Genomic DNA, 15,700 nt, shown 5'->3' with positions numbered 1-15,700 from the left:
TAATTAAGGTGTTTTTACTCACTTTTTTGTCTCTCCGAGGTCATGCTTTTTTCCTACAGCATTTTACAACATCATATGCAAATGATATGCAAATTAGACTATGATGTCATCTACAACTTCTAGGACAGCCAATAGCTACTTCTCTTACTGAAAAGTTGGCAACAGTGAGGGGGCGATTGTGGTCATTGAATGGGGTCTGCTGGGAACGTCTGGCAGAGTCCAATGAGGGAGTTTTAACTCCCACCTCCGGGAGAGCTTCGGCCATGTTCCAAGGGAGGCAGTGGACATCGATGTTCCTTTACTACATTGTCGAGGCGGCTGATTGGGGCTGTGGCCGTATGGTGGTCGTTTCCTGTCGTGGCGAGAATCCCAGAATCCGTTGGTGGACACCAGTGGTGAGGGATGCCGTCAAGCTGAAGAAGGAGTCCTATTTGGCCTTTCTGGCCCATGGGACTCCGGAGACAGTTGACATGTACCGGCAGGCCAAGCGGTCGGAGGCCCTGGCAGTCCAGACGGCTTCGAAGAGATTCTGGACCACCATCCGCAGTCTCATAAAGGGAAGCAGTGCACAGTCAACCCCGTTTAAGGTGAGGATGGTGTGCTGCTGACCTCGACTTGAGATGTTGTGGACCGGTGGAAAGAATACTTCGAAGACCTCCTCAATCCCACCGACACGTCTTCCAATGAGAAAGCAGTGCCTGGTGACTCCGTGGTGGACTCTCCTATCTCTGGGGCTGAGGTTGCCGAGATGGTCAAAAAGCTCCTTGGTGGCAGGGCCCCGGGGGTGGATGAGATCTGCCCGGAGTTCCTTAAGGCCATGGATTCTGTGGACGTGTCTTGGTTGACACGACTCTGCAGCATCGCGTGGACCTCGGACCTAAGGTCTATTCAAGGGTTCTGGAGAGGAGGAACTACCGGAGTATTTGAATCATGGATTAAGGAAGAGCAGTGTGGTTTTCGTCCTGGTCCTGGAACTGTAGACCAGCTCTACAGCTCTTAGCAGGGTCCTTGAGGGGTGCATGAGAGTTTGCCAAACCAGTCTACATGTGTTTTGTGGACTTGGAGAAGGAATTTGACTGTGTTCCTCGAGGAATTCTGTGGGGAGTGCTCCGGGAATATGATTATAATTCAGGTGGTTCTTTCCCTGTATGACCGGTGTTAGAGTTTGGTTCACATTGCCGGCAATAAGTCAAACCCGTTTCCCGTGAGGGTTGGACTCTGCCAGCGCTGCCCTTTGTCACTGATTCTGTTCATTACTTTTATGGACAGAATTTCTAGGCACAGCCAGGGCGTTGAGGGGATCCGGTTTGGTGGCTGCAGGATGGGGTCTCTGCTTTTTGCAGATGATGTTGTCCTGCTGGCTTCATCGGGCCGTGATCTTCAGCTCTCACTGGATCAGTTTGCAGCCGAGTGTGAAGCGGCTGGGATGAGAATTAGCACCTCCAAGTCCGAGTCCATGGTTCTCACCCGAAAAAGGGTGGAGGTCATCTCCGGGCCGGGGATGAGATCCTTCCCCAAGTGGAGGAGTTTAAGTACCTCGGGGCCTTGTTCACGAGTGAGGGAAGGATGGAACGCGAGATAGACAGGCGGATTGGTGCGGCGTCTGCAGTGATGCGGACTTTTCATCGGTCCATTGTGGTGAAGAGGGAGCTGAGCTGAAAGGCAAAGCTCTCAATTTACAGGTCAATCTATGTTCCTCCCCTCACTTATGGTCATGGAGTTTGGGTAGTGACCGGAAGGACAAGATCACGGGTGCAAGCGGCCGAAATGAGTTTTCTTATGACTGGGCTCTCCCTTAGAGATAAGATGGGGGCCGCGTGGGGCCGTCCGGTGTGGGGTGTGGGGGCCGGCCTCTCCCCCTGGTGGGGGCGCGGGTGCCTGAGCCCAGCTGCCCCCGCGGAGCCATCTCCCCTGGGTGGGAGGGTGGTTTGGGTTGCCCCTTTTTATTTATTTATTTTTATTTTATTTTTTTTTGGTCCCTGCTGCCTGCTGGTGTCAGGCTGGTCCTTGCTTCCGGGCCGGCGGTTGTCTCCCTCCCTCCGGGGTTTCCCCCTTGGCGTGTTGGTGGATGGGCGGGGGGTGGGGCGGTGGCCGGTCTGTGGCGTGGCGGTGGGCGGGGCGGGCGGGGGCATCTGCTTGGGCGCCGGGCGCGGGCCGCTCCTCTCGCGGGCCCGGTCGTGCGGTGCTTGCTTCTCTGTCCCTCCCTGGCGCCTCTGGCCTGCGTGCTTCGTGGGTGCGGCCGTGCTCCGCTCTATGTGGGGTCCGGTGCTCTTGTGGTCGTCGTGGTGTTGCTCCCTTGCCGGCCGTGGTGGTATGCGGGGGGCGCGTGGGCGCGGCTCCCGCTGTCCTGGTGGCGGTCGGATCTGCCTTGGGGGCGTGTGGCTTGTCCGTGGTGTTTGGCGGTTCGGGGGTGGCGCTGTGAACGCTACCTCCGGTGGGGCTCCGGTGTTGGGGGGCGCTGGGGCTATCGCCTCTGGGGGGTTGGGTGGGCCGGACTGGGCATCCTGGCGGGCCGGGTAGGGCCTGTGGTGTGTCCTGCGGCACGCCCGAGCCTGGGCTGTGGTGGGCGGCCGGTCGGTCATGTGTCCTTGGTCCCCCCCCTGCTCGGTTTGGGCGGCGTTGGGGTGTGGGGCCCCCGTCCTTCCTGTGCCACTGCACCACCTCACATATATATAGGACACTGGGGGGTGGCCTACGGTCGGGCGTGATTGGGGAGGGGAGCTGCCTTGCGGGGCTCCTTTGCTCCTGCTGTGCCACTGACCTGTTGCCCCCCAATTTTAATCGCAGAGTAGACACTTAGGGTTTGGGGGGGCTGGCCAGGTGAGGGGCCCTCCGAGCGGCAGCTGTCCCCCGATTTTAATTGCATCATTAGCTATCATCCACATACACTCCATATACATGCACACAGATACACCATCCTCTTTTATTTTATTTTATTTATTTATTTATTTTTTTTAATTGCATCATAGACACTATCACACCTTATCACATACACGGGTGGGGCGGGCTGGATTGGGGTGCCTCGTGCACCTCGGCGTCTGCCCGCCAGGGTCGGCGGTGTGGCCGGGGGCCTGGCCGTCGCGGTGGCTCGCCCGGGGCGGCCTGGCCTGTGGGGTGCCCTTGTCTGGTTCGCCTGCCCTTCCCTGGGGTAGCCCTCTGGGGCCTGTTGATGCCGGGGCTTGCGCCGGGGGGGGCGGCTTGTGGTGCCCCCCCTGGACTGACACGTGCCGCGGGCGTCTCTGCGCTCTTGGGGCGGGTTCGGCGGTCTCCGGGGGGCGGTGCTGGTGCTTCGGGTGGCCCGTGTGCTGTCGCGGCGGCCGGTGGTTGCTGCGCTGTGGCGGCTGCTGGGGCGCCGGGCCAGCTGGTGGGTTGGGGCTTGGTCATGCTTGCGGGTACTGTGGGCCTGGGTGGCGGGGTGGGGGTGGGGGGGCGGGTGCCCTGGGGCCGGGCTCGCTGGGGGGGGTCGTGCTCTGCCGGGCGCTTGGGCGTCTGTCGCCGTTGCGCTTTGTGCGCTGCCGGGCCGCTGTCTGTGTCCTCGCCTCCCCCGGTCTGTCTGTGGGCTTGTCGGGGGTGGGGCTCCGGTGCGCGGGTGGTGCGCTGTCGGCTCTGGTGGCATGTGGCTGGTCTGGCTTCTGGTGGTTTGTGGGGGCCGTCGGCTGGTCGGCTGCTGGTCTCGCCTTCTCGGCGCTGGTGCTTGGCCTCCCTGCGGCTTGGGGTGTGGTGCTCCCGCTCTCTCTTCGGGGTTTGCTGGCCCGCGGGTCTCGGTTGGCGCTGTGTGGTGGTTCGCCTGGCTGCTCGCCCGTTTTCCCGCCTGCCTGCTCGGTTTCCCGCTCTCCTCCTCGCTGACTCCCCTGTCTGCCTCGCTGGCGGCGTCCTACCGCTGGGGGGGTGTGGCCGGGTGTCTTCCTGCTCCCCGGCGGTCTGCGCTCTCCGCCCCTGGGTTCTGAATCGTATGTCTGGGACCCCGGGGTCCCCGGCTCGGCTGCTCCTTGGGTTACCAACGGGGGATAGGGTGGGGCTTCCAGGTGTCGGGCAGTCGACCACTGTGTGTGTGTGTGTGTGTGTGTGTGTGTGTGTGTGTGTGTGTGTGTGCGCGCTTGAGTAAGTAAGAGTGTGTATGAGCGTGCGCATAGGGGTGTGTTTGTGCGTAGGAGTGTTTATGTGCGTGTGTGTGGGTGCGTAGGAGTGTGTATGTGCGTGCGTGTGTGTATTTTTATTTATTTATTTATTTTAGTTATTTATTTTGGGGGGGGGCATACAGGGGTTTGCTCCGTGGGGTCAGGTGCTGGGCGATACATCTCTGCCGCCCGTGCCTCCGCCGGGTGGGTGGAGGGTGTGCCTCCTGCATCCCTTGGCGGGGCGGCCCTGTGTCGGGGGTCGGGCGGGGGTTGGCCCGGGGCGGGCCGGGCTCCGCTCCCTGGGGGTGGGGGTGGCGGTGGGGGGGAATTGGCGCTTCCGGCGCGGGCGGGCTTCTTTCCGGCTGTGGAGGCGTCTCTGGGCCTGCCGGTTTGTGGCCCCCGGTACCCGTCCGCCTTTGTGGGGTGTGATCTTTCGCTGGTCTCAGGGGTTGGCAGTCCTCCGGCCCGCTGGCGCCCTGTCCTTGGCTGGGATTACCTCTCTTCGGCCCCTTACTGGTCTTCCCGGGGGGGGGGGCTCTCTGGGCTGGCTCTTGGGGCACTGATCTTTGTGCTGCCTGCCCCTATGGGCCTGGTGGCCTTCTGGCGGCCGGGGCCCGGCCTTGCTATTTGGGGCGGGGCTCTCTGGGAGGTGGAAGGCGGCCCCTTTCCTTTCATGCACTCTCAGTGACAATCACACGCCCACATATTCCTGCACCTTTATATATATATGAAGTCTTCCTTACATACAGAGATACCTGTACATATGCACGCTCACAGTACATACGTACTTCCCCACATTACTCACTGAGTTATCCAGGGTGTTATTATGTTGTTGGTTTTATTACAGCGACGGTGATTTCAGCAGTATGACTATATATATATATGTGTGTATGTGCGGTATATGTGTGTATATATATATATATATATATATATATATATATGTATATATGTATGTATGTATGTGTATGTATGTATATGTGTGTGTATATGTATATATATATTTTTTTTTTACAATGATGTGCATTACAGTAACTTTGATTCTATTCACTATCATGGATAATCATTTCATTACTACAGTTATGTGTGACTGTTTCAATGCGGTATTATCATGGTGATCACTATCATAATTCATCATTTCATGACTGCTATTGTGTGCGACTGTTTCAATGCAGTATTGTCATTGTGATCACTGTCATAGGTCATCATTTCATGACTGCTATTATGTCTGATTGTCATTGACAGCTTTGTCATTGTGGTTGTTGATATTGATTTGTCCTTTATCCTTGTTCGTCTTTATAGTTGTCACGGACATTTATTTGCTGATGTCGTTCTGTATGTTTCTGTTGTTCTGTCACAATTGTTGTTGTTGCTGCTGTTGTCCTTGTCTCTTGTCTCTCTTTTTTTTGTTTTTGTCCCCTCTCGCCCCCCCCCCCCCCCCCCCCCCCCCCCCCCCCCCCGTTTCCTTTTCTCTTCTTCTCTGTCCCCTCCTGCTCCGGTCCGGGCGCTCCAAATTTGCTTTATAACAAGCATCAAGGTCGAATAAATTTTGTATGACAGGGGAAGTGTATATCACACTTCTCTCTGGCAGAGTAAATCTGTTGAGCACTTGACGGCATTTAGGTATACAATTCTATCTGCTTTAAAGGCTGGACAGGACAGGGGGAAAAAAAAAAAAAAAAAAAAAAAAGAGATAAGATGAGAAGCACTGTCATCCGGGAGAAACTCGGAGTAGAACCGCTGCTCCTACGCCTTGAGAGGAGCCAGATGGGGTGGTTTGGGCATCTGATCAGAATGCCTACCGTATGCCTCCCTAGGAAGTGTTCAGGGCCGGTAGGAGGCCTCGGGAAAGACGTTGGAGAGATTATGTCTCTCAACTGGCCTGGGAACGCCTTGGGATCTGCTGGGAGGAGCTGGACCAAAGTAGCTGGGGAGAGAGAAGTCTGGGCTTCCCTACTTTTTAGCCTGCTGCTCTCGAATAAGCGGAAGAAGGTGAATGGATGGATGGTAATCTACCAACCTGTTATTGCCGTTGTATACTTATCACCAACAAACAAAATGTTACGTCACATCAGATTTTCATTAGGAATACAAAAATTACGTTTTGGTGTTAAACTACTGATGTTTGACACAAACTACACTGGGATGAGTCCAGGCGTCTTGTCACTTATTAAAAGTGTCTTCTTCTAGAACATCCTGAAATTTATTAAACAGGTAGGTTTTATTGTATCCATATGCTTCAAAAATATGACTTATTTCAGCTTCTGTAACTTTAAGTTGCCTCCTTGCTGGTGTAAACATGTCCCCCTCTCTCTGCCTTCCTCATCATCACGAACTGAATTCAGTATCGCCAGTAGCGACGCCATGACACTCCATGGAGACGAATGCAGGCTCCAAATCATGGTGCCTTTTGAGTTTATCTGTGTCGGTGCCCTGGAATACTGACGGAATTCGGTCACTGCCTATAATAGTACCGTTACCGGTTCCCATCCCTATTTTAAAAAAATTATATATTTTTTCGTTCCTATAGTTTTGTTTTCTGTATATTCAAGGTTTTTCCAATAAAATTTTAATGTTTAGTAAACATTTCAAAATTAAAATCCGTGGAATAATAGCTACTCATTGTACTATAATATGGTTAATCTATTACAAGGAATTTGCAAGCAAACATGGTTATAAGAGCATCACACACACGAGCTTCCTCCATCGACCGGTTGCTTTTTACACCTCAAAAAGTACAAGCTGTTGTTGTTTCCCTCCCTGCCTTCACTCCATCATCACTTGTCTTTCTTTTGCGACCTTTTCATCACACCGTGCCGCACCGCCGCTGTTGTACACTTTTGATGTAGTTGTGTAAAGCTTCTTTGTGTTATTGAGGGCTGGTGACATTTGCAGGCGTGTAAAAGCCTCTCTCTCCTTTTGTTTTCTCCTTAAAATGGCCTAAAAAAGAGAGAGAATGTTTCACGCCCTGGAGAGTGCGCAGCAGAGAGTGGAAGAGGAGGAAGGTGTTAGAAAGAGCTACAGAAGGTCAGCAATCTACACTCCACTAAAAAAAAAAGGGAAAATAAATATTAATTAGAGCTGGACACAGCTTTTAGAAGTAGTCATGTTTAGTGGTTTTACTGCTGCTTGTAATGATGCTCTGGTAAGTGCAATGGACTGTTGAGAGAATCAACCTAATAATGTTATGTGTGATAAAAAAAAAAAGCTAAATGCTATAGACACATAATAGGAACTGATGTCTTTCTTGTGGTGTTCACGAGGAATTTACATTGACAAAATTTCCTTGATCGACCACAAGAAAAATTAACCGTCGGTTAATTGACTAACCTTTCACGATTTCTTAAATATTTTTGATAATTTTAGATGTTAGATGTTTTTCTTAAATCACAAATAGTATACAAAATATTTTCCTGTCCAATGCAAAGAATGTATGCCCACATTTTTCTAGTGTTTTGTTTTCGTTCCAAAACAACAAAAAGAAAATTACATTATAAATGAATTTTATATACAAATGACAAAATTACTTAATCACTGCTGCTCACATCCACTTTTGACATTTGCATGCTATCTGGGGATTGCTATGATATGCGATGATGTATCAACCGGCACACAATCACACAGTGAGACAAAAACTTACAGCATCTTCCTCTGCGCTCCGGGTCGGGCTGCCTTCAGCTTCCCCAAACGAGTCGTCGGTGGGGGGGTCCGTAGCATCCGTAGGTGGGTCGCTGACGTGCGAGGCTGACGATTTGGTGGGTGAGCTCTGGCGGGGAGCAGGGGTGGGGGCTGTGGGTCAGGATTGAGGGAGGAAAAGCTGAGTCACATGGGTGATAAGGTTGGTCAAGGGAGGAAGGGAGCGCTCACGTGAGTTGGTGGATGGCGTCGTGGAGGTGACCGGCGTCAGGTTCATCTGCGAGATGTCAAAGTCGTCGCAGTCGTCCGTGTCCTGGGCAGTGCCGACGCGGCTGAAGTAAGTGCTGAATGCCTCTGAGGTCCCCGTTAAGCTGGGCTGATCGCCCTTCTTTGACGGCATCGCTGGTGGCTTTGCCAATTGAAAGTCCTAAAAGGGAGGCACCAGATTTATAAGGTAAACACAATGACTAGGAATCGATTGCTTCATGGCACCACCAAGGTAAGTGGCTGCGGGCACAGTGGCCTTTATCAGCAACCACCTGCACCACTTCCACTTGCATATTTTTATCTGCTATCTGTGACTGTCCGGTCCAAAGCCAAGTCCTTAGAGCAGGGCTATTAAACTAAATTGTTCTTGAGGACAAACTAAGGAGGCGCCAGGAGGGGGGCACACTTCTCCCCTCACTATTATTCTTATTTTGTATATAACGTCAGTGCAAGGCTCTGCCATACCTACACATTTTTACTCCACCAAAAACAGTAGCTAGAAGACATCAATACTAATGTAATAACAAAAACAGAAGAAATATGTTTATACTAGTCAAAGATCTCTATATGACAGGAGCACTCTGCTGTTTTTAAGCACCTACAGCAACAATGCATGTCAAATATCCTCATTATGACAGGAGCAATCTGCTTTTTTTAATGTACCTGCTGCAAAAATACTTGTCAAAGATCCTCCATTTGACAAGAGCAAAGTGCTGTTTTAAGGATGTGTGGCAAACACACTATTCAAAGATCCTCATATTCTGCTGTTTTTACATGTATGCTGCAAGTCACTCACAAGTTTTGAATTGAACTCGCAAGCATGTATGATGTCATTCACGGGCGGAGGCACCAGTTGAATAGCCCTGTTTTCAAGACTGAGCTACTGCTGTCGAGTGAGTTATGAATTATGAACGCTCACTAACACAAACTTAGACCAATTTGTAAACAAATATTTGATAGACAGGCCTTTGTGTACATAGAACAAGTTTTACATTAGAGTTCAGCTCATGAAAGATGGAGCAAAAACAAAAGTGTTGCTTTTGTATTTTTGGTGAGTATGAGAATCTTCAAAAACACAACAACTTTTGCCAAATGCATACTTTGGTTTGACTTCACTTACAGCTTCTGTCATTGGGAGAACTCCCTTCCAGTCCAATACACCAAAAACTGCAGCCAGGACACTATCACTGACATGGAGGTCTCACCTTGAACATCTCTTTGCCCATCTTTTTCGCCTGCTCCCCATGCTGCGGACTTGAAGACGCAGAGGGAGCTAGAGCCGAAGCGCCTGCACCTGAATGGGTTTCGCCGGCCGGGGTCATGGCGGTGACTGGGGTGAGAGCCTGGAATACGGCGGCGGGCAGAGTGCCCACGGGTTGGGCAGGGAGGTAGGCTGCTGGGGGGAAGGCTCCGGCTGCCATGGCTGCCCACTGCTGCTGGGTGGCGGGGAAGATGTTGGCCTGGCCCCAGATGAGCGGCTGGCCGCCTGGCAGCACCTGGGCCACCGGACCTAGAGGGGATTGGACGCCGAAGGCCAGCGGCGTCTGGGAGGCGAAAGCCTGCTGCGACCAGTGTCCGGAGGGAACCGCTCCCATTGTCACATAACCTGGTGGTGAAGAATGTAGTCGTTTATTTGGAGGAGGAAGCAGATGCAGCACCTTGACGAGGCACGTGAGGGTGCAATTAAAACATCCACAGCTTTTCTTCTGCACACACACACACACACACACACACATATATAATAAGCCATGCATCACCAGAGAGTGCTGCCCTACTTCTGCCTGTAGTTAATGTAGCATCTCTTCATGGTCACGCTGAACTACCATAATTACCTCCAGAATGAGGCAGCATCGTTTCATTGAAACACACTCATTAAAATTGCTCAAATTCATCAGCGGAAGCGTCATCTCCAGTGTTATGCACTTGCTCATCTCCCCCGTGCCTTCTGTCGTTGACATTCCACCTCGCTGAGAGCGGGGCGGGGAAAGTGTGCGCTCGTGTCTCATCAGGGAAGTACTAGCTAGCGAGAGGTTGCGGCCACTTCTTTCGTAGGTAAATCAGCAGCATCTGAGTCAGCGAGTTAATGACGCGTTTTATATTCAACACACAGCCGATGCCACCTCCTCTCCTCATCAACATTTCATTTCTATTCCATCCCTCCCTATTAATCACATCCTGTTCCTTTTACTTCCACTCTCACCGCATCCTATAGGCTGTCTTGGATAAAAATGGCCTGCGTTTTGATCACTATTAACCCTTTGGAGTCCAGCATAGTTTTTGATGTTTTTATGTATTATTTCATCTTAAAAACAGTTTATCTTGCTTTGGTTTTCTTTTTTTCAGTAGAGCCTCACATGTGTGACTGTATATAGTGTATTATATACATTAGGCCTAAAATCACTCAAAGAACTAAAATTAGTGTGCGGAAAATATTTTTTTCTTTAGTTTAATAACAAATAATAAACCCTTAGTATGCAAATCTATAATATATCATTCAAACAAACAAACAAACAAACAAGGTTAAATGTGGTGAAATAGTTATTATAATAATTATTTACCTTTATTTATTTACCTTATTTATAAGGGGGTGGGGCACTCAGTAACAATTTATAAAATTGTTAAAAAAATAAGTCCCATGTCCCATTCATGTTTTGTCCACATCAAGAAAGCAACATGGAGGGAACAGTCAGGGCCTTCGTTACCCTTTCCAAGCCATCACTTGCGTCGTCTTCATGTCACTTGGTGTCACTTGGCCACTCGATGGCATTGCTGGCTCACCTTACCTCCCTTTCCTTCTGCCATACCTGTTGATGCATTAATTGATTGACGACGAGCATTTTTCCAACAATAGGAAAGTGGTGTCATGTGTCGTTGCCTGTTTACTTTCGCCTTCAAAGCGACTGCCTTTATGAACATTACTGATTATACATCGGGTTTTACTTGACCAATTTTCACCACTTAAAGACTCATAGACAGTTTGAAGGCTGCACTTTTGATGTGAGCTGAAAGGGTCTGTCATCATTCTTATATTATGCTGCGGCTGCATTTTCCACATCCATGAGGGCAGAGACTCCTGAGAGTTAACAAGAATGTGGAATTTCATCAAGCTAACATTTTTATCACTGCGGTTATGTTGTGTCGTCGCTACGTCACAAAGAAACAGGTCTCCCAACTTAACGATCTGCGGGAATAAGTGACGATTGTTTGCATTTTGGCCACACAGTCAGGAAATCTGGAAGATCTGGGTTTGGATCTCCATTGGGTATTTCTGTGTGGAGTTTGCATGTTGTCCGTGTGCGTGCGTGGGTTTTCTCCGGGTATTCCGGTTTCTTCCCACATTCCAAAAGAAATGCATGTTAGGTTAATTGGTGACTCTAAATTGTCCATAGGTATGAATGTGAGTGTGAATGATTGCTTGTGACCCGCGACCAGTCCCGGTTGTAACCCCACCTCTCGCCCGAAGTCAGCTGGGATAGGCTCCAACATACCCCTGCGACCCGAGTGAGGACAAGAAGCATAAAAAATTAATGAATATATAGAATTTGCTGAAACATGCATATTTTTGACTAATAATAGGCTGTTTTTAACACTGGAACAGCATGGTTTATTAATTAATATATTTTTGAGAAACAAAATCAAACAAATTCAAAGCGCGAAATGGCGAGGGATTACTGTATTCTTCTACTCTTGCTTTTGCATTTTTCATTCTCCTGTTCAGGGACACATGTGAGCAGTAGCCTATCCCAGGCGGGGTGCACCCTTGACCGGAAGCCATGCAGTCAATCACAGGCCAGTCATTCATTTCAGAGGATTCGTGGTCGGCCTCGCTATCAAAAGACACCAGCCGTTCTATTTGATTTTAATCAAAAGTTGAGAAAATGCCTACCTATGGGCGATTTTAGTGTCAGACTAAGCTCACAGTGGACTGTGGGGGTAAACGAGACGGAAGTGCCAACCACATGCTCCACATTGCTGGCACCACTGGTTGGAAAAAAAAGTTGTGCATGTTTTTAATACCTGAGGGCACAGACGCAGGATTGAAGGGAGCAAAGAGTTCCGTGGGAGGCTGTAGGCCTAGCGACGGATCAAGGGTGTTAGCAGGGGAGGCGGGGGTCTGCAAAATGAAAGTAAACACTTTAGACTTTAACTTAAGTCCTGCGGTTGTGCATGCATGGCTGCTACTCACCGATGGAGAGGTTATGTCAGGAGGTGTTGACATGTCTCCAAAAATCTCTAATTGGTTGATATTCTGAGAATCACACAAAGCACACACTGGAAGTCAGGTTTAAATGTTAAACGGATGCTGTGACGTCACAAACAGTCTGGAGCAGTTTAGCATGCGAACATGCACGACACACTGCATGCGACGAGCAGGTGGCAACCTACCTGAGGACTGTGGAGGCAACAGAGAGGAGACAACAGAGAGGGGATGGCAGAATGAGATGAAATGATCATGGTGACATACCTACCAAAGTGATATCTGTCCCCAACAAAGTGAACCAGCAGCCTCTCTGGGCCCGTCATTACCGTCCTCCTATTGTGGAGGATCAGTGATGGGACTTGCTATCAAAAGACACCAGGCTTTCTATTTGATCTGAATCTATTCTCTATTCTCTATCTCTCCGTCCGTTCTGTGCATTAATAATATCTTAAGGCCAGCACGAAGCGAAGCAAACTATTTTTAGTTGTAAAGGAATTTAAGGCCTTGAATGCATGGTCCGAGATTTGCATAAATCGCGGATACGGATAATTTCTTTAGAGATAATGAATGTTCTTAGAATATCTTCCCGCTCTCTCTCTGCAATCACACATAAACCACACGGCTCTTTAAAAAATATATATATATTACATCTATCAGAAAATGGAATCAGTGTGCATGGTGTTTTACATTTATGGGCCTGGATGGTGATTTACCAGAACAGGAAGCGGTGGTTTCTGGGGGATGGGAGGCTGAGTTATGGGCTATTGCAGCTGTGGAAAAGAGATGAAGATCACGCAGCAATGCAATAAGAGAGATATTCATGATAACACCGCAGAAGAATGCCATTGAACGCATAAATAAACTAATATACTTTCCAGTGCCTTTCATTTAGTGTCTCTGACGCCAAGGTATTGGTGTCTTCCTGATCGTGCTACTTGCTTATTTATTTAGTCATTTTAAAATACTCTGACAGTTAAATACACGTGTATTAGAACTAGAAAATGTGAGGGAAATCAAATACAAGCAGCCTGGATGGCATACTATACTATACAGACTTGCTGACAAAAGTACAATAGTGTGTGTATGTGTGTATGTCTTTAAAAACAAATACCCGCTGGGGTCTCAAAGTAATGCTATGTCAAAACACATTAACGGCTGTGGCTGTAGACAACCTCCCAAGGCATTTGTGTGCAGATCTGTAAGGCGGAAAATTTGTTCCAAAACTCATGCGACTGTGGTAAGATTGCGCCAAAAGTCATGTGACAGTTTTTCGTAGTTGTAGAACAGTTTGTTGTACTTGAAGGAAATTTCTCGCACAGTACCGTACAGCACCGTGTATCAACCACACTTTTTTTCCACTGGTAAGAAACCAAAAATCGGGGTGCGGTTTATACACGATGACAGGTCTGTGACCAGACGCAGAAATTGACGAGAAGCCCATTTTAGAATAGTCTGTGGGTCAGACAGTTGCTTTGACTTTAGCGCCCTCTGCTGTACAGTTGCTGAAAATGCTTGTGTATGCAACTAACTTATCTGATGGCTGTCTGTATTTTCACACAGTGAAACGATCTCTATATACACTGAAGCTAAGCTAAGCTTCCATTAAAACATTGCATTTGTAAAATACAATACAACGTTGGAGTTTATTCAAATTCACACTGAAGCAATGCAATAAAATAATAATAGAGAAAAAGAGAAGCAATGAAAGATAAGATATCAAAACATCTCTGAAAATTGCATATTTCTTTATTTTTTTATTATTATTATTATTAATCTGTGCTTAGCCATAATATTAAAGATCTAGATGCCGAAGTTCAGATTTCTCCTTTATTCTTCTTTTTGAAATTGCTTAGTACCTTTACGCATGTTGATTTGAGATGAAAGAGTTGGCAAGCATTTATGAACTAAAAATGTTTTTTTCCCCCGCCATGAGCCTGAAAATGGGGGTGCGGTTAATCCACGGGTGCGGTTTATACACGGTGCTTTACGGTACTTATGTGCTTACACAGTACTTAAGGATATTTATTTGTAATTGAAGAAATAAGCTCCTCTGTATGTGTAAAACATGCTGCATTTGTTTCTGAAGCAGGATGTATTTGTTAGGTCACTATGTTCCTTATTCGCAAAAGAAAATGCATTAGTTTGTGAATGATGTTTTGTATTTGCAAACTACACTGAGTTTGTTAGTGAATCTGTGGGCGTGAGTAAAACATGTTTTGTGTGTTTGTGAGGTTTTGACATGACTTTAACTCCATAGCAACTTGTTAGCAAGGAAACCAGAACTGGAAGTCAATGTTCCCCAGCTCAGCCGCCCGTCTATGGCATCATCAGCGGTTGACGCTGTAATTCTTGGCTAGCTAACACAGTTAAGCCACAAGTCTCTCCTTTTCTTATTGATCACGGCTGCAAAATAACCCACAGTGGAGCCAAAAAAAAGTTGCTAGCGCCAGCATTTTGATAAAGAAGGCGAGAAACACTTTGAATCCAAGACATAACTAAAACACGGAGGTGTCATCTGTGCGGATATCTCTCCCCCTCCTCTGCTCCTGCTGATAATTGTGACAATAAATGTTCTTTTTCTGTGTTCATTTGTACGCATTTCAAATTGTTTTCTACATTACATCTACAAAAAGTGCTTTCGTTAACATTTTTGGGTATCCGGAACAGGTTCATTGGATTTGCATTATTTCTTATAGTAAAAACTGATTACGTTAGATTATGTTTTGATTAGAGTCTGACCTTCTGAAACAGATCAATGACGCTAACCAAGGTTCCACGATAACTGCATTTGAGCTATTTGAGCTCAGCATCCAGCAGCTTTATCTACCTCTGTATGAACTTTAAAAATGTCAGCTGTTGGTGTGTTCCACTTGCCGTACTGTTGTGTACAATGAAGTGGTATTAATGCTGGCTGAGCAGTTTGCTCAATACCGTTATTACAAAACTGGTTCTGTTGCTGCTGTGTTGTGCAACATACTTGTTAATAAATGACCACGTGATCAGAGAGAGCTACAGTATGTTTTTTCTTCCACTTTCTCATGCTCTCCAAAATCATTATTACAATTGAAAAAAATGAAGTTTTTATATATAATCAGTGTTCACATTTATATCATCTCTCCATTTATTGCCTGCTTCCAATTAACGCCCGGGCTAAAATTAGAGCTTAAGTTACCACAATCTTACACACAATCATGTTTCCTCAAAATTGCCCAATAAAGTTGGGGATGGGAATACTTGAGCAAATGTAAAAGGCCTAAAAATTTGAAATATTTTTCATTGATATGAAACGTCTTTTAACGACACCTGCATGCCAACCTTTCTGTCCTTTGTCTCTTCAAACACTTATGCAGGTATGACCGCTCCAATTCTACTCTTCGTTGCTATGACAACAGTAAGGTTACATGTTTTATTCATAAACGGGTCAGGAGTCAGGGGGCGGTAACGATGACAGCGGGAGCGGCGAGGTTGTCTAGGGAAGTTT

General features: G+C 47.9%; 1 protein-coding gene across 10 annotated transcripts in view; it reads right to left on the bottom strand.

Annotated features, from left to right (window-relative positions):
- Window positions 1–15,700, bottom strand: part of dab1a (DAB adaptor protein 1a) — a 323,621-nt gene that overhangs the window by 9,666 nt on the left and 298,255 nt on the right. For all 10 annotated transcript variants that reach the window (XM_054789423.1, XM_054789421.1, XM_054789422.1 and 7 more), the window contains 5 exons: window positions 12,205–12,267; window positions 12,036–12,132; window positions 9,224–9,624; window positions 7,983–8,178; window positions 7,756–7,904 (listed from right to left, as the gene is read on the bottom strand). In XM_054789423.1, the coding sequence (XP_054645398.1) occupies window positions 7,756–7,904; window positions 7,983–8,178; window positions 9,224–9,624; window positions 12,036–12,132; window positions 12,205–12,267 (906 nt within the window). The remainder of the gene's footprint in view (window positions 1–7,755; window positions 7,905–7,982; window positions 8,179–9,223; window positions 9,625–12,035; window positions 12,133–12,204; window positions 12,268–15,700) is intronic.

This window comes from Dunckerocampus dactyliophorus, chromosome 10 (assembly GCF_027744805.1).
Source record: "Dunckerocampus dactyliophorus isolate RoL2022-P2 chromosome 10, RoL_Ddac_1.1, whole genome shotgun sequence".
Classification (NCBI taxonomy): Eukaryota; Metazoa; Chordata; class Actinopteri; order Syngnathiformes; family Syngnathidae; genus Dunckerocampus; species Dunckerocampus dactyliophorus.
Note: the sequence above shows the minus strand (reverse complement) of the source record. Positions and strands in the feature narration are given on the sequence as shown.